At 49.2% G+C, this 19049-nt stretch overlaps 8 protein-coding genes across 8 annotated transcripts; 4 read left to right on the top strand and 4 right to left on the bottom strand.

Moving 5' to 3' along the window:
- Positions 1 to 4: 4 nt before the first annotated feature.
- On the bottom strand, positions 5 to 359 carry N7516_005703 (Aminoglycoside phosphotransferase; the record flags this gene model as incomplete). Its single annotated transcript, XM_057218423.1, is given in 3 exon segments — positions 5 to 133; positions 149 to 277; positions 330 to 359. The coding sequence occupies 3 exon segments, from the start codon at positions 357 to 359 to the stop codon at positions 5 to 7; spliced, it is 288 nt and encodes a 95-aa protein (XP_057072514.1).
- A 2205-nt stretch (positions 360 to 2564) lies between these two features.
- mdr1 (ABC multidrug transporter Mdr1) lies at positions 2565 to 6584 on the top strand (the record flags this gene model as incomplete). Its single annotated transcript, XM_057218422.1, has 1 exon — positions 2565 to 6584. One exon carries the CDS (start codon positions 2565 to 2567, stop codon positions 6582 to 6584), a length of 4020 nt encoding a protein of 1339 aa, XP_057072513.1.
- A 356-nt stretch (positions 6585 to 6940) lies between these two features.
- On the bottom strand, positions 6941 to 7356 carry N7516_005701 (SWI5/SAE3 family protein; the record flags this gene model as incomplete). Its single annotated transcript, XM_057218421.1, has 3 exons — positions 6941 to 7100; positions 7153 to 7238; positions 7309 to 7356. The coding sequence occupies 3 exons, from the start codon at positions 7354 to 7356 to the stop codon at positions 6941 to 6943; spliced, it is 294 nt and encodes a 97-aa protein (XP_057072512.1).
- A 412-nt stretch (positions 7357 to 7768) lies between these two features.
- Positions 7769 to 9439, top strand: N7516_005700 (Ytp1 family protein; the record flags this gene model as incomplete). Its single annotated transcript, XM_057218420.1, has 5 exons — positions 7769 to 7882; positions 7937 to 8014; positions 8086 to 8916; positions 8988 to 9117; positions 9189 to 9439. 5 exons carry the CDS (start codon positions 7769 to 7771, stop codon positions 9437 to 9439), a joined length of 1404 nt encoding a protein of 467 aa, XP_057072511.1.
- Positions 9440 to 9800: 361 nt separating this feature from the next.
- On the bottom strand, positions 9801 to 11133 carry N7516_005699 (E1 ubiquitin-activating protein AOS1; the record flags this gene model as incomplete). The annotated part of the gene is made up of 4 exons (XM_057218419.1): positions 9801 to 10697; positions 10753 to 10939; positions 10988 to 11045; positions 11094 to 11133. 4 exons carry the CDS (start codon positions 11131 to 11133, stop codon positions 9801 to 9803), a joined length of 1182 nt encoding a protein of 393 aa, XP_057072510.1.
- Positions 11134 to 12113: 980 nt separating this feature from the next.
- N7516_005698 (uncharacterized protein) lies at positions 12114 to 13886 on the top strand. The gene is made up of 5 exons (XM_057218418.1): positions 12114 to 12166; positions 12222 to 12859; positions 12916 to 13011; positions 13076 to 13693; positions 13744 to 13886. Exons 1-5 carry the CDS (start codon positions 12161 to 12163, stop codon positions 13865 to 13867), a joined length of 1482 nt encoding a protein of 493 aa, XP_057072509.1. The 5' UTR covers positions 12114 to 12160; the 3' UTR covers positions 13868 to 13886.
- Positions 13887 to 16094: 2208 nt separating this feature from the next.
- On the top strand, positions 16095 to 17499 carry ddiA (putative DNA damage-inducible v-SNARE binding protein Ddi1; the record flags this gene model as incomplete). The annotated part of the gene is made up of 2 exons (XM_057218417.1): positions 16095 to 16707; positions 16790 to 17499. 2 exons carry the CDS (start codon positions 16095 to 16097, stop codon positions 17497 to 17499), a joined length of 1323 nt encoding a protein of 440 aa, XP_057072508.1.
- A 197-nt stretch (positions 17500 to 17696) lies between these two features.
- N7516_005696 (EXPERA domain-containing protein) lies at positions 17697 to 18647 on the bottom strand (the record flags this gene model as incomplete). Its single annotated transcript, XM_057218416.1, has 4 exons — positions 17697 to 17767; positions 17840 to 17992; positions 18304 to 18495; positions 18575 to 18647. 4 exons carry the CDS (start codon positions 18645 to 18647, stop codon positions 17697 to 17699), a joined length of 489 nt encoding a protein of 162 aa, XP_057072507.1.
- Between the last annotated feature and the right edge of the window lie 402 nt (positions 18648 to 19049).

The raw sequence follows: 19049 nt of genomic DNA, 5'->3' as shown, positions 1-19049 counted from the left end.
AATACTACGTCTCATCTTCGACTTGAAATGCACGATGAACTCGTGGAGCTCGAATGCCGGTTTTGGATGCAATGAAATTAAGCGTCTTCGCTTCGCATGATAGGACACCGCCGCCACCTTTCATCACCAAATGCTATGAGAGTCGCACGAATCTTGTGGAGCCAAGGTGGTGTAGCATAGGAGCAGAGTCAAGAAGGGTTGCCAGAGTCTCGTCTGTGATGGAGTCAAGGTCCTTTCCGTCTAGCGGGAAGTCTCCCTCCAGATCACGGCTGTGGGGCTGTAGATGAGACTGTCAGTGAATAGTACTTAAGCAAGGAAGCATCACGTACTTCGGAAAATGGAGACATCAGTGGCTCCATCTTCATAGGTGGAAGGGGTTGCTTAGCGGGAATGATTGTTGAATCTTCTAGTCAAGGTGGCTGGGGGATCCGACTTTAGATATGAATCTAATACTGCCTTGTGGTAGATGGAGAAAGAACAAGCATTTGAATGGGGTCTCAGACATGGAATGAGCCAATCAACTTGAGCTCACCTGACGTGCGAATTGTCTTAGATGGGTAGCTAGCTTGTCCCATCCCTGGAGAATCATTGGGATCAAACTGCCAGGCACAGCCATTAGGCACGCCTCAACATCAAAATGCTTATTAAATCTTAACGTGGAGTGCTTCCACTGTATTACTACAAACCCGTCAATATAAACATTTACCCGCCTGAATCATGTCATCATAAATTCTGTTACACAACCCTCTCATTCCACTTGGCGCCTTGGCTGAGAAACCACCCGATACTCCTACAAATTCGCATGAGGTCTGTTTGATATATGGAGGCACCTTGTTAGCAGTATGGGCTATTAGAAACAATGCTATCTGCAAAGTCCACCCGTAGAGCTCCAATACGACTTCATTGAGTGGAATCATCAAATTCGCTTAAGCAAAGGTACCTCCAGGAGCTGTACCCGAAATGATGTATTCCTGGGTGGATGGGAATCGATCATTTTTAGGGTTGAAAAGAGTCCCAGGTATAACACGGAATATGTCCAATAAACTCGCTTCTATTGCTTTGGAGCGATTCCAGAATTTGTATCGGGGCCTAGTATTCAATGTTGGAGCCTTGCCTTGCCCACTCGGAACGGGATTCATTAAAGCCGTTCAGTGTTGTCTAAGAGCAAGAGAGATATATATTTCTCTCGGGAAGATCTTCCTCCGAGTCCAGGAGGAATTCCATGTTTAGTTAAAATCCTGATTTAGGGCTAGGAAACATACTTGTTTCCAATCAAAAGCTATGGGCGGTCATTGGCTAGGAGTCCGCTGAGGTTTACTTACATTTCTAGATCTCCAAGAAAACCTTTTGCTTGGATAGTGAATCAAGCAGCTGACAGTATTTGGGGGAACCTTGGAAAGAAGTTGAGGATTTTGCTGTCTCTGGTTAATCTGGGGATAGACCTACCTAGCTTCCTCCTTGCCTGGTCAAAACATGCGTGCATGATTATGTCTCATTAGCTCCATCAAGTTATAAAGCTCCTTTCTCTTTGATTCATCCTACATCAATCAATCTCTAAGCACAAAATAGAGGACGAATCTCGGGTGTCGCTATGCACTACGATGAAATTTCAAGATGATCAAGACAAATAGACTCCATTGTACTAATCAATGCCCTTGTACGAAATAGGTAAAAGGACCTATTTTGGTTGGTGTCCAAGCGTCGGACATCGGGCATGAAAGGAGCCGACATATATGACTAGTTATGTTGTTGTGGTATAAAAAAAAAAAAGTGGGATATATAATCCGCAGGGCTTCGGGGTCCAGATCGGGATCGCATTCGTATTTAGGCGGATCAAAATTCGGTCGAATAATATTATATCCCCCGTACATACATAATGAAGTTATGTTGTTGTAGTTAGTAGATTATGACTCAATTGTCGTATTCGTTCTCGGGTTTGGCGTCATGATGTGTTAGATATGATTATGTATGTTGTATGCAAGTAACACATACGCCAATCATGGACCCTGCATCAAGCATTGTAAAGAAAGCAACCAGCTCGTGGCTGCCAAGTCGTGTTCCCCAGAAAGGGGCGTGTTCTAGGGATGTCCTTGAGGAATGTAGTCGGAATGTGTAGTTTCACCTGTAGATAAACATTGAACATATAGAACTAAGTAACTAACTAACTAGTTAGTTAACACTTTATACAACAAAGAGAGAGAGAGAGAGAGAGAGATAAAATACAACCTGTATACCCAAAATAGGTAATTGCATAAAAGATAGGTCGGAGTTCGGACTACCCGACCGGAGAGAAAAAAAATAAACGGCCCCTCTTAAGTATATCCTCTAGTAAGCTGTAAGAAAAAAAAAAAAAAGGGACATTTAGATCTCTCACCCCTTCATTTGCCCCTTTCGTTAATCAATTTACTCTTAATCTAATTCCTCTCTTATACATCCCTTAATATTTCTTATTACGTGTACTTGGCACCTGGATTCATCTTTTCATATCTCACCCCTTCAGATCATTCCTCATCTTCAATTCTTCATGGAGTAGAGATCCAAATACACCCCTCAAAAGCTTCAATATGCAGCAACCCGAGGAGGGTGTGACGGCCGTGGAGAAGGTGGTGGAGGACCCTCAGGTCAACGAGAAGCCCATCAACAAGCGCGATTCCGATTCTGCCTCCACTTCCGCATCAACAGCAAAGGAACACGAAACCAAGACTCCAGTCGCCACAGACGATGATGCTCTTTATGCTCACTTACCCGAGCATGAAAGGGACATTCTAAAACGTCAGCTAGATGCGCCTCTCGTCAGTATCTCTTACTTCGGTCTCTATCGATATGCCTCCCGCATGGATATACTCATCATTGTCGTGAGCGCACTCTGTGCCATCGCCGCCGGTGCTGCCTTGCCCCTCTTCACCATTCTCTTTGGTTCCTTAGCTACTGCTTTCCAAAAGATTATGCTCCGTACCATACCCTACGACGAATTCTACCACCAGTTGACCACCAATGTCTTGTACTTTATCTACCTCGGCATCGGAGAGTTCGTCACTGTCTACGTCAGTACCGTTGGCTTCATCTACACCGGAGAGCATGTCACCCAGAAAATTCGAGAGCACTACCTCGAAGCCATCCTGCGTCAGAACATCGCCTACTTCGACAAGCTTGGTGCAGGTGAAGTGACTACCCGTATCACAGCCGACACCAACCTGATTCAGGATGGTGTCTCCGAAAAGGTTGGTTTAACCCTGACCGCCATCGCCACCTTTGTGACTGCCTTCGTGGTGGCATACATCAAGTATGCTCCCTTGGCGGGCATATGTACTTCAACTATGGTCGCCCTGGTCCTGATCATGGGCGGAGGCTCCCAACTGATCATCAAGTACGGCAAGCTTTCTCTGGAAAGCGCTGGTGCCGGTGGAACTGTAGCCGAGGAAGTCATCAGCTCGATTCGCAATGCCACCGCATTCGGTACTCAGGACAAGCTCGCGAAACAGTACGAGTCTCACTTGCTTCGTGCCGAGCGATGGGGCATGCGTCTGCAAATGAGTCTTGCCGTGATGGTCGGTATCATGTTCGGACTTATGTTCATGAACTACGGCCTCGGGTTCTGGATGGGCTCCCGTTTCCTGGTGCAAGAGAAGGTTGATGTCGGTCACGTTTTGACCATCTTGATGGCTATTCTTATCGGATCTTTCTCCTTGGGTAATGTCAGCCCGAACGCCTCCGCATTCACCAATGCTGTGGCTGCCGCTACCAAGATCTTTGCAACCATCGACCGCGAATCCCCGTTAGACCCTACTTCAGATGAAGGCATTATCCTCGACCATGTCCAAGGTCACATCGAGTTCCGCAATGTGAAACATATCTACCCCTCCCGCCCCGAAGTTACAGTGATGAAGGACGTTTCCCTCGCCATTCCTGCTGGCAAGGCTACCGCCTTGGTCGGTCCTTCAGGGTCGGGTAAGAGTACTGTCGTTGGCCTTGTCGAACGGTTCTACCTTCCAGTCGGTGGTCAAGTGTTCTTGGACGGTCACGACATTCAGACTCTCAACCTGCGATGGCTACGCCAGCAGATTTCGCTGGTCAGCCAGGAACCTGTTCTGTTCGGCACAACCATCTACCAAAACATTCGCCACGGTCTGATTGGAACACGCTTCGAGCATGAGTCCGAGGAAAAGATTAAGGAGCTTATCGAGAATGCCGCCAAGATGGCCAACGCTCACGACTTCGTCACTGCTCTTCCGGAAGGTTATGAAACCAACGTCGGCCAGCGTGGATTCTTGTTGTCTGGAGGCCAGAAACAACGTATTGCCATCGCTCGTGCTATGGTCAGCGACCCCAAGATCCTGCTCTTGGATGAAGCCACTTCTGCCCTCGACACCAAATCCGAGGGTGTCGTCCAGGCAGCGCTTGATCGCGCTGCCGAGGGCCGCACCACCATTGTCATTGCCCATCGTCTGTCCACTATCAAGTCTGCTCACAACATTGTTGTCTTCGTCAACGGATCCATTGTTGAGCAGGGTTCGCACGGCCAGCTGACCGAACATGACGGTCCCTACTTCAAACTCGTCGAGGCCCAGCGCATCAATGAGGAGAAGGACGCAGATGCTTTGGACGTGGATGAGGATGATGATGAGGATAGCATCGAGAACATGTCCAAGTCCAAGTCTCACATCGCACGTGTCAAGTCAATTGCCAGTGGTTCAACTGGTATGAAGGATGAGGCCGAAACATTACAGGACGCCATGCATCGCCAGGAGTCTCGCAAGTCCGTGTCCAGTGTTATTCTCTCGCAGAAGACCGGTGAAGGCAGCAAGAAGTACTCACTTTTGACTCTGATCAAGTTTATCGGCTCCTTTAACAAGGAAGAGCGGTGGTTCATGGCCATCGGTCTTTGCTTCTCGATTCTCGCCGGTTGTGGTCAACCCACTCAAGCGTTCTTGTACGCCAAGGCCATCAGCTCACTTTCCTTGCCCAAAAGCCAGTGGGAAAAGCTGAGATCGGATGCCAACTTTTGGTCTCTGATGTTCTTCATTGTTGGTATTGTTCAAATCATCACTTTCTCGATCCACGGTATCGCCTTCGCTTTTAGCTCCGAGAGATTGATCCGCAAGGCCCGTGGCAATGCCTTCCGAGTCATGCTCCGACAGGATATCAACTTCTTCGATCGCGAGGAGAATAGCACCGGTGCTTTGACTTCTTTCCTTTCAACTGAGACCAAGCACCTGGCCGGTATCAGTGGTCAAACCCTCGGAACAATTCTCATGACTTCCACAACTCTCATCGCTTCCATTGTGATCGCGCTTTCTTTCGGATGGAAGCTTGCACTCGTTTGCATGTCCGTCATTCCGATTCTTCTTGGCTGCGGTTTCTACCGCTTCTACATGCTTGCCGCGTTCCAGGCACGTTCCAAGGTAGCCTATGAGGGATCGGCTAGCTACGCCTGCGAGGCTACATCTGCCATCCGCACTGTGGCTTCGCTTACCCGTGAAAACGATGTCTGGGCGTTCTACCACGGTCAGCTCGATCGCCAGGGCCGCACAAGCTTGATCTCGGTATTCAAATCATCGTCCTTGTATGCGGCCTCCCAGGCCTTGGTCTTCTTCTGTGTCGCCCTCGGCTTTTGGTATGGTGGAACCCTGCTCGGTCACCATGAATACGACGTGTTCCGCTTCTTTGTCTGCTTCAGTGAAATCTTATTCGGTGCCCAATCCGCTGGTACAGTGTTCTCCTTCTCCCCCGACATGGGAAAGGCCAAGAACGCCGCTGCCGAGTTCCTTAAGCTGTTCGAGCGTCGCCCCACCATTGACACATGGTCCCAAGAGGGCGAGAATTTGGACCACTGTGAAGGAACCATCGAGTTCAAGGACGTGCACTTCCGCTACCCCACCCGTCCCGAGCAGCCCGTGCTCCGCGGTTTGAACCTCACTGTCAAGCCTGGCCAGTACATTGCCCTGGTCGGACCTAGCGGATGCGGCAAGAGTACCACCATTGCCCTTCTCGAGCGTTTCTACGATGCCCTTTCTGGTGGTGTCTACATTGATGACAAGAACATCGCCGACCTCAATGTCAATTCTTACCGCAGCCACCTAGCGCTGGTCAGCCAGGAGCCCACTCTCTACCAGGGTACCATCAAGGAGAACATCCTGCTCGGTAGCCCCAATGCCGACCCCACCGACGAGGACCTGATCCAGGTCTGCAAGGACGCCAACATCTACGATTTCATCATGTCTCTCCCCGATGGCTTTGGCACTGTCGTCGGCAGCAAAGGAGGCATGTTGTCCGGTGGTCAAAAGCAGCGTGTCGCTATCGCCCGTGCCCTTCTACGCAATCCCAAGGTCTTGCTTCTGGACGAAGCCACCTCGGCCCTCGACTCTGAGTCTGAGAAGGTCGTCCAGGCTGCTCTGGACGCTGCCGCGCGTGGTCGTACCACCATTGCCGTTGCTCACCGTCTCAGTACCATCCAGAAGGCCGACATCATCTATGTCTTCGACCAAGGAAAGATCGTCGAGAGCGGTACTCACACTGAGCTCTTGCGCAACAAGGGTCGCTACTTCGAGCTGGTTAACCTCCAGTCCCTTGGCCGGGCCGGCTAATTATCTTGATTTTCTATTTTTATTTTATGTACTCATACCCCCTTCTTCCTTTCTTGATCCTATCCCACCATCTCCCTCGCCATTTCCTCTTTATTTCGCATTTCCTCTTTGAATCTTCCCCTTTCTTGTGATAAGAGTATTTGTTGTCAGTGGCGAAGACCCTGCAAACCGGGGCACACCGTTCTCCCCTCGATAATTTTTTAAGAAATAAAAAACGTCCATTAGGGATGTAGGATTAGATGAATGAATACAATGAATCTCAGTTCAACGCCACCTGATTTCGCTTCAACTCCATCCACTCAGTCATTTAAAATGCCTTAATCATTTCAAGTCCTTTCAATCAGTAGTGTAGCCCTTCAATCCTCCTCCGAAACCCCAAACTCCTTTTCCACCTCAATCTGCCTTACTCCCCTCGCATCAGCAAGAAGCCCCATCAACCCCTGTCCAACGTCTTTGATATCGTTGTACTCATGTAAGAGCTGCGTGTAGCGCTCGCATGTGGTATTGGGATTGTCCCTGCAAAAAGCAGTGGTTAGAGCTGCAAGATGCGGGACTTGGGAGTGTTTACTTGAGCTGAGCAGTCACGTCAGTTAGGTCGGCTTGAAGCCGCACATGCTTAGCTTCTAGAGTTGCAATTGAAGAGCGAAGGGTAGCCTGCCGTGGGTGTTAGTTCTTGATATGATGGACACGGGTGGATGCAGGATGGGGAATACAAAGGACGTACTATTCGCTGCTGGTCCCTATAGGATTTGGTTTCTTTGGTTGGATCCATGGAGATTGTTTGCAATTAGATGCATTTGCATATGTGTTGTGATAGTTGAGATGCAACAGACGAGAGCATTGTAGGAGGAAGAAGTACTTTGTACCCCAGAAATTATATAGTCCTGACCAATCACAGCCACGCTGAATAATCCAGTCCAAGGCTTCCAAGGATTCTGCTTGCGCGTCCCTAATTTTGGAGTGAGACTTCTTTGAATTGTTAATATGTTCATATAACTCCAGAGCTAAAAGATAAAATAGCTCAAAACCACTTAAATACTCGAAAACAAAGCCTTGAAGATCAAAAAGACGTTGTTGTCTTGACTCCGCGCGTTGGTCCCGACCTAATCGGATGCCCCGGATTGGGTTACCTGTTATCCGCATCTGTTCTCTTCTCCCTTTCAACTCCCTACTCCAACCACACCATGGCATATCTTCGTCAGTCCTTATGGACTGTCTTTGTATTGGTTGCCGCGGCTCTCGCCCATGGCGGCCATGAGGCTGTTCCTGAAGGCGAATCTATCTCCCAGGATCCTATTGTACGTGGGACTTCAACCATATTCCCCTGCAAAAAGTTAACAAGTTGATTGCAGGACTCGACATTATGGACTCATATGATTCTGATGAGTTTGGCTTTTGGCATAATCTTCCCTACGGGAATGGTTCTCGGGGTATGGACTACTTCACTTGCCTCTCAGTTACTTACCTACCGTTCTCATCCATCTCTAACAACAGAAAATAGATAACCCGCTCCCGCTGGCACGTCCCCGTCCAAGTCGTCGGCACCGTCATCGCCGTGCTAGCCTACTTCCTTGGTCACGCCCACAAAGGTCGCCAATTCGATAAGAACCTGCACGCATCCGTCGCAAACTGGCTGATGCTATTGCTCGTCGCGCAAATCGTCCTCGGAGTGTATCTTAAACTGCACCTGGAGAAAGCGGGCCAGGCTCGCATCCGATGGATCTTCGTGCTCGCCCACGGCATCGTCGGCAAGGTCATGCCCGTCCTCAGCTGGGCGCAGATGCTATTCGGTGGCATTGCCGCGCTCGGCTTCTGTCGCGAGGATCATCTCGGTCAGTGTCTGGCCCATTTCATTATGGGCTCCGCATTCATCGGGTATGGTATCTGTTTGACTATCCTCTTGCTTGTTGGTCAGTTTTGGTTGCGCCGTACCGGCCGCAGTCAGGAATTCTTCGATTCGCTCGTCATCGCCGCTTGGGGCTGTGTTAATACTTTCACCGAGCACCGATGGGGTACTCCTTGGGCTCACAATGACCTCCAGCATACTACTATGGGAGTTGTATGGTGGTGCGCTGGTCTGCTGGGTATGTGGCTCAGCCGTACCCGCAGCGGCCGTCCGAAGCGTAACCTCATTCCGGCTCTCGTCATCTTGATGACCGGCTATGCCATGTCCGCTCATCCGCAGCATCTGATGATCAGTACTATGGTCCACACCCTCTTTGGATATACCCTGATGGCGGCGGGTCTGACCCGCATCATTGAGATCTCGTTCGTGCTGAAGGATAAGCCTGCTCTTTCCGAGCCGAACAGCTTCCAATACCTAACTCCCTTCGTATGTCTCCTCTCCGGTCGATGTGGTATATATAGGATAATACTGACTTGCTTTTTCTTTCTCTTTTGCAGTTGCTCTATGCCTCCGGCTTCCTTTTCATGGGCGCCACCGAGGAACAGATGCTCCTGCTGCACAATGCAGGCGTCACCCACGTAGCCTACATCTTGATCCTCTACAGCATCGCTTTCCTCCTCTTCCTCTGTAAGTTGATCTTGATCCCCTAATCTCCCCACTTTTCTTTTCTAGAATATCCACTCATTCTTCTCTTCCAGTCGTCAACATCCTCCTCCACATCTATGCCGTCCACGCCTGGCCCAACTCCGAGTCCACTAACCAGGACGGCCCCATCTACTCCACTCTCAATGGAAACGCAAATGGTCGTGCGCGCTCAAACTCGCAGCAAATCCAAGATGCCGAGGCATTCGAGCTTCATGGCTTGATTTCTGACGATGAGGAGGGTCCTTCTATGGGACCGCGGAAGAACAGTGATGAGGAACTTGGAAAAGATGAGACCCATCACTGAGGCCTTGCATTGAGCTGCTAGTCCTCTCTGCAAGTATATCGTGCATTTTGTACCATTGTGTTAAGACGGCGTCTTGGTTGGGTTGGGATTCGGTTTGGATAGCATTGCAAGCATTGCAGGCTCTAAATTGCCTTAAAGTTCGAATAGCTAATAATTATATTTGCACAAAATTGTACATAATTCCCAATTTCATGCAATTATCAAGTGTCAATGGTTGCTCGTGTTCTATCGTACATAATGAGACCCAGATCCAAGTCTGGGGTTATTGGCAAGGAGATTCGTTATGATGCCAAAACAGCGTATCCCAATTCAATCCCTTACCGCCCGTCGCCCCTTCATTTTCTTTTAGATTAAATTTCCCTCACAAATCTACAGCAACAGGAACCGTAACCGGGTTCCTGACCGGCGGCACAGCAGCCATCTCCACACCAGCATCAGGGAAGAAAGGATGAAGCGAATATATCGGGCCAACGCTCTTCTCGCCGTCAAACAGCAACATATTCTGCAGTGGCTGCTCTCTCGCTGAAAGAACATTGATAACATCCTGCGCCAGCGAACCACCCAAAAACGCCGCAATGGGACTCAGCTCGCTGCCCAGGTTCTGCAGGAACGTCCGCAGGAACACAGAGTCCAATGTGAGTGGCTCTAGCTTTAATTCCTGGTGTCGGTCGCGTGATAGCTTTGTGAAAAATTCCAGGTCTTCATGGGTGAAGGTCGGGCGGTGGCCGCGTATTTTTTCGAATTCCCACAGTGCGCGCAAGCAGCTGAGCAGTGGGGTGACTTGCTTGCGACGCCGTGCGAGTCGTGTGTATTCTTCCGGCAGTGGGGAGGTGTTTGCCAGAATCAGTGGTGTGTACACTTCGCGCTTGGTGACCAGCTCGATGATCTTGTTTGGTTCTTTCTTGTTGGCATTGCTTTCTTCTGTCTTGGTGGTTATGTTGATAATGCTGCGGGTGGGTGTCTCTTGGGTTGCAGGGGCGATGTTGGATTTGCTGCGCTCAATCACGAAGTCATGGCTGATCAGGTCGGCGAAAACGTAGCCGTAGAAGCCATGTAGGCCAGCGGCGTAGAAGGGTCTGTTGGCTAGTCGGCAGGCGGCGTTCACGGTGGTGTTAGTTAGGAAGTCGAGCTCTGTGGCGATTGTGATGTCGAATTGTGCGAAGAAGTCGGGTTGTTTGGCTTTGACATCGGAAGTGTCGATGTTGAGCTTGACTCGAGGGTTCATTTTCTGGATTTGCGGTCCTGCGACTTGCGCACGCTGGAGTGGGTTGTTAGTAGATGGCGGTGGTTATTCTGCTCTGGTTGTAGCTCACGTTCTTTCCGATCACATCCTGCTCACTTTGTGCTTCAGCGACGAAGAACTGCGCGCTTAGGTCTTCTTCCGTGACGTCCTGGTGGTCGATTATGGTGAGTGAGCCGATGCCCGCTAGGACGAGGTTTTTGGCCACTTCGTTCGCCAGAGCTTTCACGGTGATGAGGAGGATGTTCGCCGATCGGATCCTGGCTGTTGTTAGAATATGTGGGTGTTTCGGAAGCTGGGTTGCTCACTTTTCTTGCGCGTGCACTCCCCACAGGCGGATTTGTCGGTCGTACAGCGCGATTTCATCTAGCAAAGTTAGTAGGAATTGGGTCGGATTCTAGTGATTGGCCATACCAGCGCTGATTGACTGTGCATTATCTTGTTGCTCCGCCATAGTGTCCACGGGTCGATCGAGTGGCTAAGATAAAAGTACCAGGTGCAAGGTTGGCGATTTGAAGCCCCGCAGTTGTGTGTCAGAGGATTTGATGTCGAGGTAAAAGGATCGAATTGGTAAATCCAGGTAGATGTGCAATGAAGTTAGAAGTTGCGAGTGGTGAATGGAGGTTTAGAAGTTCCAGAGGTTCCAGAAGGTCAAGCAGTAGGTTTAAATGTCAGGTGACCCGGGAGCTACTATGTGGGGCCGTGGGGACAAAAAGAAGTATACAAACTGGATGTTGACAATCTCATTGATTTACAATATATTCATTTATATTCATTGAATCTAGGATATGTTAGTTGGATGGGAGATTTGAATAAACTAGCAGAAAATTCTCAGTATAAAAATGAACCAAATAAGTGGTTTGAGTGTATGTTATTTCAAGATTTCATAGATCACTAGTATAGTTAGAAGAAGCTAGTTAACTATAACTAGATCAAGTCAACATGTAGAGATTCCTAACATGACCTAATTAGTAAAGATGCCCTCATCTCTGTCAGATGAGATTGGACATTGTTTGTTGCACCCAAAAAGGATATAGATAGACCTTCCAGAGGCCACTCTTTTGTGGCTCTGGTCCTTTATTGTGGGAAAGAATAGGGTCAAAGAGTGGGCTAGGGTGACACCATTTAGCTAACTATCAGCCCATGTACAATGAAGGAGTTTACATTAGAAACGAGGTACAGAATGAAAACAAGGAGATCAATGAAATTTGTGGAATCAATGAAGTTGCAACTCCCAACCTTCCAACCTTCACTCCACTATCGATGATCTAATCGGCCATCACGTGTTATCAACCTTGGGCAACTCACAAGATTGGCAACTCTCTGTAAGGCTTTTTCTTTTTACTTCTCCTTTAAATCTCTTTGGATTCTTTATTTTTTTTCAGGTTGATTGATACCTTGATGGTATCCCTTACTCTCCTGACTGACCCCTGACCCGACATAGGCTTAATTCCCCACCTCTCCGGTACCAACAAGCCTGAATGATGGTATGTCTCTCATGGATCCTATGCGTCTGACTTGATGTCTTACGCCTCCCTTTAGTCAGGGAATTACGATTACCCTCGTGCTTCTTCCTCTTCATCCCGCCGCACATCCCGTACTACTAGGCCTGACGAACGCCCAGAGATCCTCCGTCTCCAGCATCTCCGCAATTTCGTATCGGAACGAAATCGCTCCGGTGCCCACAACACCTACAACACCACCCTTGCCTTGGAAACATTAAACCGAGAAGTCGCTGAGCATTCTCTGGACCGATCTCGTGGTCGTACCAACTCTGAGCAAGTCCGGGCCGACGTCGATCGCCGGATCCAACAACTACACTCTGAGACAGCTGGCACCGCGGAGCGAATTCGGAGCATTTGGCGTGACCAGTTTCGTTCAGAACGGGCTCGATCTTCACTCTCACCGGAGACAAATTCCCTTCGCCATCGTTTGCCCTGGCAAACACTCAGCCCATCGAGCCCGGACGGATCTTTATCCAGGTCACCGCCCCTCATGCCACCATCTGGCCAGTCGGGCCGTGATGGCCAAGGACGGATGAAGCGTCGGAAGCTGGATACCGACGATAACCGCGAGGAATTTCGGGGTTTCAATTACGGTCAATATGGACAAGTGGTGCCGGGAATGCTGCAAATGGAAATCGCTAGCTGCGACGGCGGAAGCTACGACCCGGATAGCGGGTATTCGCGTCCGGAGAACGTTTTGGAAAACAATACAAGTGTCTACTCTACCAAAGAGGCCCGGTGCAACTTGGTCCTCTGTCATCGGGGGAGGCCCCGTTCTGTTTGAAGAAGATCGTTATCAGAGCCCCTCAATGCGGGTTCGATGCTCCGTATGTCCACCAGGCGTGTCTGTGCGTTGGGACTGATGGCTAATTATGGCTAATCGAACATCAGAATACAGGAAGGCATGGTCTTCGTTGCCATGACCTCGGACGAACTGCTTGCCCGCACCGCCCAATACGAAATTCAATACTCCAGCGGCCGATACCGCCGCAGCGACCGCCGCAGTGGCCGCCGCAGCGGCATGCAACCATCCCAGGAATACCTCACTGGGTTCCGACCGCCACTCCAAAATCTCGAACGCACAGTCCTCATGAGCCCACATTCAGCTGCGGTCCCGCATACCGCAGAAGACCCGCAAGCGCAGTTCCGTATCACCACCGAGTACGACGAGAATAACGAGGATTCTGGAGATGATGAAGACTGGCGCTCTGCATTGCTCGAGAGAACCCAGACCGACCAGATGGAAGATCCTTTATCGGATACTGACGAGAGTCCAAGCGATGAGGAGGACCCTCCAAGCAGAAATCAGCGTCGCCGACAAGTTGAATCCGAACGGCCGAGTGCTCTCAACCGTGTCAGCGAACAGAGACCGCGCCATACCCCAAGTCTCGTGCATCCAAATCCCCTGACCGAGTCTGCTCACCCAACTGCCGAAGTTTTGAAGCCACATGCGCGTTTCTTTATCGAGCGAGAGAAGAGCATGGTTACCATAAAATTTGATCCGCCTCCGTATGTATGATCAGTATTGGATGTGCATAATTGAATACTGACGTCTCCAGATCCGGTCGATTCATTCTCATTAAGCTGTGGAGCCCACGAGCCCACGGGAATATTGATATCGAAAGCATCATCGCCCATGGGTATGCAGGTCCGCGGTTCTTCCCAAGTATCACTGCTCGCTAGCGCTAGCGGTGGAAATAAGGAGTCTTCGTGTATGTTTTTCGTTTTGGTTCACAGGGATAGAATCTTTCTTTTTCTTTAGTCTATAGTCTCTCGGCTTAGAATTCCTTACTACAAACCACTATAGTAAGACGACGTTATGAATGATTATGATACAACTTTATGGTTTACTCCCTGTTCTGTCATGCAAACAATATAGACCATCCGAGGGAGTATATGAGATTAGACGTCTCATAGCCTTTTTAGGCACATTCTGAACTCGGGATATTCTATACTGGTTGCTTCAGCTTTCGATTAAGAATAAGTTAAAGTAGAAAAATGGTAATTACGTGTGGATATTTCACGTACTTCGGAATGCGGGGGGGCATATGGGAGATGCAAGCATAGCCCTAATTATTGGAATGTTTACCTACAATGCGCTGGATGCTCTTCTGAATATTGTATAGACCCGTCACAATCCTCGATACTCCCTATTTCCAATCTCGGTGCCTGCATATGTATCTCTCCAATAACCACAGCTGTAACCCACTGTTGATTTCAGTTATGTGGCATGGCAAGTGGCTCAGTGAGTGTTGAATTGTCGTCTCTCTCGACCGGGCTAGATTCCTCTCGACGAATTGATCGACGCCAAGGTGGTTAGTGGGGTCGGGTTTCCCCCGGTCTTCCCTCGGCTATGCACATGGATAGCTTGCAGCTTGATATAAGTCAAATTGCACCTGGGTATTGAAAGGATAAAGCAAGTCGACGAATGTTTCCCATCAATCCAAGAAAATCTAGGTAGACCCGTAGAAATCCTGCAGGATCTGTTCTGCATGTTTGGGTACGGATTCAAACAGACAACGGCTGTTCACCGGTGCATTCGGGATGTCAGCATTACTAGCATTACTAGCATTACTGGGGGCGAAATCTGCACATCGTCGCTACAACGTCCAGTTAGAACTGTATCATATGGAAGATACAGGATCACGAAGGATGGCCTCATGAAGTCGAGCCGTGTCTCTTCATTCTTATGATTCTTATATTCCTGCTTGGCGCGGTTAGCTAGAGATATGAAATTCAAAATGCAGATGGGGGACGAAAAAGTCTACCTATAATAGTTTTTCAGAAACCGCCCTAAGAAATCCCTAAGAAATCCCGAACCGGCACCATGCCTGATCCACGGACTTTGGGGTGAATGGAGCCCAATCTGAAACATTAGCACTAATGCACGGCTCTAGAAACGGCGATCTCAAAAACGGTTACCTACGTAATAATCGGGGAACTTCTTGAACTGGTTGGTTGTCCTCAAACCATTTGAACGCCTGACTGACACCTCATCGTTATACGTGTTTACATCTGTGGCAACGTTTATGTTGTATATCGGGGGATAAATCCATGCTCAACTGAGCTGCATTTGACAGCCTCAAAGCATAGCTAAAGTCCCCTGCATGTGGCGACTAGTGCGGGGGGGGAGTGAGCCGATTTATCGCAAGAACTGCGACATCTGCGACATCTTCCAATAGCTTGGGGTCTAGTTCGAGGCTGGTCTGGTGGGACAACGGACACGAACCAATGTACTTTTGGAGTAACCGGTCCAGCCTCGGCGCTCTCGGACAGTCTTGTGGACTAGGTAGCCCCGCTGTATTCCGTAGTAGATTGAGTCATTGGTGTTGGAAACCAATCTCTAGGGGATTTTGAGATATTGGACAATGACCATAGAGTCAAATAAACAAGGCAAATTCAAGGCGTAATTTCTATATCCAACGACTTTCCAAGGCACCCTCTGCCCCTCCCCTGATGACGCGGATAAGGACCCGTCAGCCGTTAGCCTGTTTGGATGGGGGGCCATGGGGCAGTTAGTGGATGAGCTAAACGGCTCAGCGCGGGGCTCATGGCGCATATGCAATAGGTGGGAGAAGATCATGGATGTACGAGACCATATTAGCTGCAGCACTAGAGTCGGAATAAAAAGGCTATCACATTTGTGATTTGACAGAAAGTGTAGGAAATAGAGTGGATGTAAGGGAGAACCTTGGAGAAGAGAGAGAGAGAGAGAGAGAGAGAGAGAGAGAGACAGACCAGCCTTAAAGAGTCAGGTGTCCCCCTTCCCGCTTTATTAATCTTTCCTCTCCCGGTCTCTTTCGACTTCGCTCGGATTCTCTCATCTTTTCTTTTTACTCATTTTCCTCTTCTATAATTTTAAATCTGCTCTCTATCCCCTCCTTAGCAGACATCCCTGCTACCCGATACCATGCGTATCACCGTCAACGTCATCCGCCCCGAGCAGGCGGATTCGGACATCATCAACCTAGAAGTAGGCGGCGATATGTCAATCTCGCTCCTCAAAGACATTATTGAAAGCGATACTACCATTCCACCCGAAGCCCAACAGCTCGTGTACAACAACCAGCTCCTCCAGAACCCTACCCAAACCTTAGACCAAGCCGGCATCACTGAGGGCGACATGCTCGGTGTGCACGTCACCCTCCGAGCTCCCCAACCTCAAGCCACTCGCCCCGCCGCTTCCAGCTCCGTCGCGCCCAGACAAAACACTCAACCCCGCCCCGGCATGCCGGATCCTGAAACTATTCGTTTACATATTCTGGGGGATCCCCGCGTACGTGAGGCCGTGCGCAGGCAGAATCCAGAGCTATCTGAAGCCGCGGATAATGCTCAGCGCTTCCGTGAGGTCCTGCTTAGGCAGCAGCAGGGTGAGGCGCACCGGGAGGCGGAAAAGGAAGCTCGCATTGCCATGCTCAATGCCGACCCTTTCAACCACGACAACCAAAAGGAAATTGAGGAGATTATTCGCCAGAATGCCGTTACGGAAAATCTACACAATGCCATGGAGCATCATCCTGAGTGTATGCTTTACGTCTTTGAACCTGCCCGCTAGGCTGCTGAATTGAGAATGAACCAAAAGCTAACCCAAATATCTTTCTCCAGCCTTCGGTCGCGTGACAATGCTCTACATCCCCGTCGAAGTAAACGGCCACCGTCTAAACGCCTTCGTCGACTCCGGCGCTCAGGTGACCATCATGTCGCCCCAGTGTGCAACATCGTGTAACATAATGCGCCTGGTAGACCGTCGCTACGGCGGTATCGCCAAGGGTGTCGGGACCGCCCCAATCCTAGGCCGGGTTCACTCTGCCCAAATCAAGATCGGCGAGATGTTCTTGCCCTGCTCCTTCACCGTCATGGAAGGCAAGCAGATCGATCTGCTCCTCGGTTTGGACATGCTCCGCCGCCACCAAGCCTGCATCGATCTCCAGCGCGGCGCCCTCGTCATTCAGGACCAGGCCGTTCCCTTCCTCGGTGAGGGCGATATCCCCAAGCACTTGACCGAAGAGTTCGAGGCCGAACCTACGGTTAAAGGCGCCGATGGTGCCGAGGTGGGTGCCCGCACCGGCGCGGTCACGCATAAAGCGGAGAACAATCCTAATTCCAATGCCACTCCCACTCCCACTCCCAATAACGCCTCCGCCTCCGCGTCCGGGTCACAGCCAAGAATCAATATCCGGCCCACGCCCACTTCGCGGTGGTCGCAAGACTCCATTGCCAGAATCACAGAGTTGGGATTCTCGCGCGATGAAGCCGTCCGGGCTCTGGATATGGCACATGGAGACTTGGAAGGGGCGATCGGGTTTTTGATTTGATATAGTATATGGCTTTCCGCTTTCTGCATTTACATTCAAAGGCGTTTTGGTCGGGATGGGAACTTGTATTAGCGAGATTTGATCAACGCACGTAATGATGTGTACGATTACAACGCTGGCTGCATTATAATAGATTGTTTTGTTTTTATTTTCCACCTGTACTGAAAGTGTCTAGGTATGTTGTAGGTATGCTGGTTTTATTCCCGCTTGCTTTTCGGCATTAGTTTGTCGCGTAGACGGAAGACCATGTCTAGAGCCATGAACCCGCCTATAATTTTTCAATGTGGTTAGTAAACCAATTGCGACATTCTATCAGATTGTCTTTTTGCACTGTACATACCTAACGCTAGATAGGGAGCATACAGCATGGTAAGCTGTTGCTTCTCGGCGATCGAGCGGTCAGTCCAACTCCACACAACCACCAGAGATGTCAGAGTGGTGATAAAGGCCTGGATACCGAAGACGAGGAGGTGTACGGGGACGAGGGGATGGTCTAGATGGATTGGAAATGTGTTAGTTGGGAGCTTATTGGGGGTTTTTTTTTTTTTTGGTTTTTGGTTTTTGGTTTTTGGTGATGTGATGTGATGTGATTTCCTATTCGGGGTGAAGAAGGTATGTATGTATGTATGTATGTAGGTAGGTATGTAGTCAGATTTGCAGATATTGCATTTGATATAGATATGTCGGGGGGATGGATTGGACTGGATAGACCAGGATACAAGGATATACATAGTAACATGTACGATGTACGGAGTATACGAGCACGAGCTTGGAAAAAGGAAAAGAAAGGGAGTTTAAAAATACCTTTAAGCAAACCCCGAGTAGCCCATATGGAGAGTGGGAGGTGGTACAGCAGCTCCATCCAGATGAAGACGGTGAACCATGTTGGGGGATCTTCGAAGAATTTGTCGTGGTAGGTTGTTATGTAGAAGGCGCGTAGGTTATGGGAGAGGTTTGTTTGGAGTATGGTTGGTAGGAGGGGGACGGTGTCGATTACTATGTTTGGGTGTTAGTGTGTGCATGCATATATGTGAGGCTATTATCAAGGTATGAAGATATAGATAGAGAGTCATACGGAGAATGATCGGGACATGGGTGACGAAAAATAGGAGATAGGCCAAATCCCGTTTACGGGTGCAGATGGACATGTTAAGATGTGCTGGGTCATATGCAATGTGAAGTCAAGGGATAAGGGGTGTGTGTTGTTGTAAGTGTACAACAAGGTGTTGATGTGTTGATGTGTTGACGTGTGTGGATGGAGAGGTTTAGGGGAGAATATCAGGTGACCTAAGGAATAATCTGGAATATATCGAAGAGAATATCAAGTAAATCAGTCTTCATAGTTTGGATAATTGCTTTTTTTTTTCTGATATTTAGTGTCATCTTAATATTTAGACTATTTTACCGAGGTAAACTAAATATATACAATCACTATACAATAACTATACTCTTCCTCTTCCCCTTGATCTTCCATCTCACCGCTTCTCAATTTTAAGGTGGCCTGACTGGTCTATCTCGGGGAGAAGATGAATCCGAGAGAGATTGAATAC

The sequence above is a fragment of the Penicillium verrucosum genome (assembly GCF_028828655.1).
Source record: "Penicillium verrucosum strain IBT 35672 chromosome Unknown utg000002l_segment0_segment0, whole genome shotgun sequence".
NCBI classification, from domain to species: Eukaryota; Fungi; Ascomycota; class Eurotiomycetes; order Eurotiales; family Aspergillaceae; genus Penicillium; species Penicillium verrucosum.
The sequence above is the reverse complement of the archived record's forward strand: the minus strand, read 5'-3'. Positions and strand labels throughout refer to the sequence as shown.

What these genes read in the sequence shown, in the direction of transcription:
- N7516_005698 (XM_057218418.1), top strand. An exon ending in CAATGCGGGTTCGATGCTCC is followed by an intron (nt 13,012 to 13,075) that starts GTATGTCCACCA and finishes ATCGAACATCAG; the next exon opens with AATACAGGAAGGCATGGTCT. An exon ending in ATAAAATTTGATCCGCCTCC is followed by an intron (nt 13,694 to 13,743) that starts GTATGTATGATC and finishes TGACGTCTCCAG; the next exon opens with ATCCGGTCGATTCATTCTCA.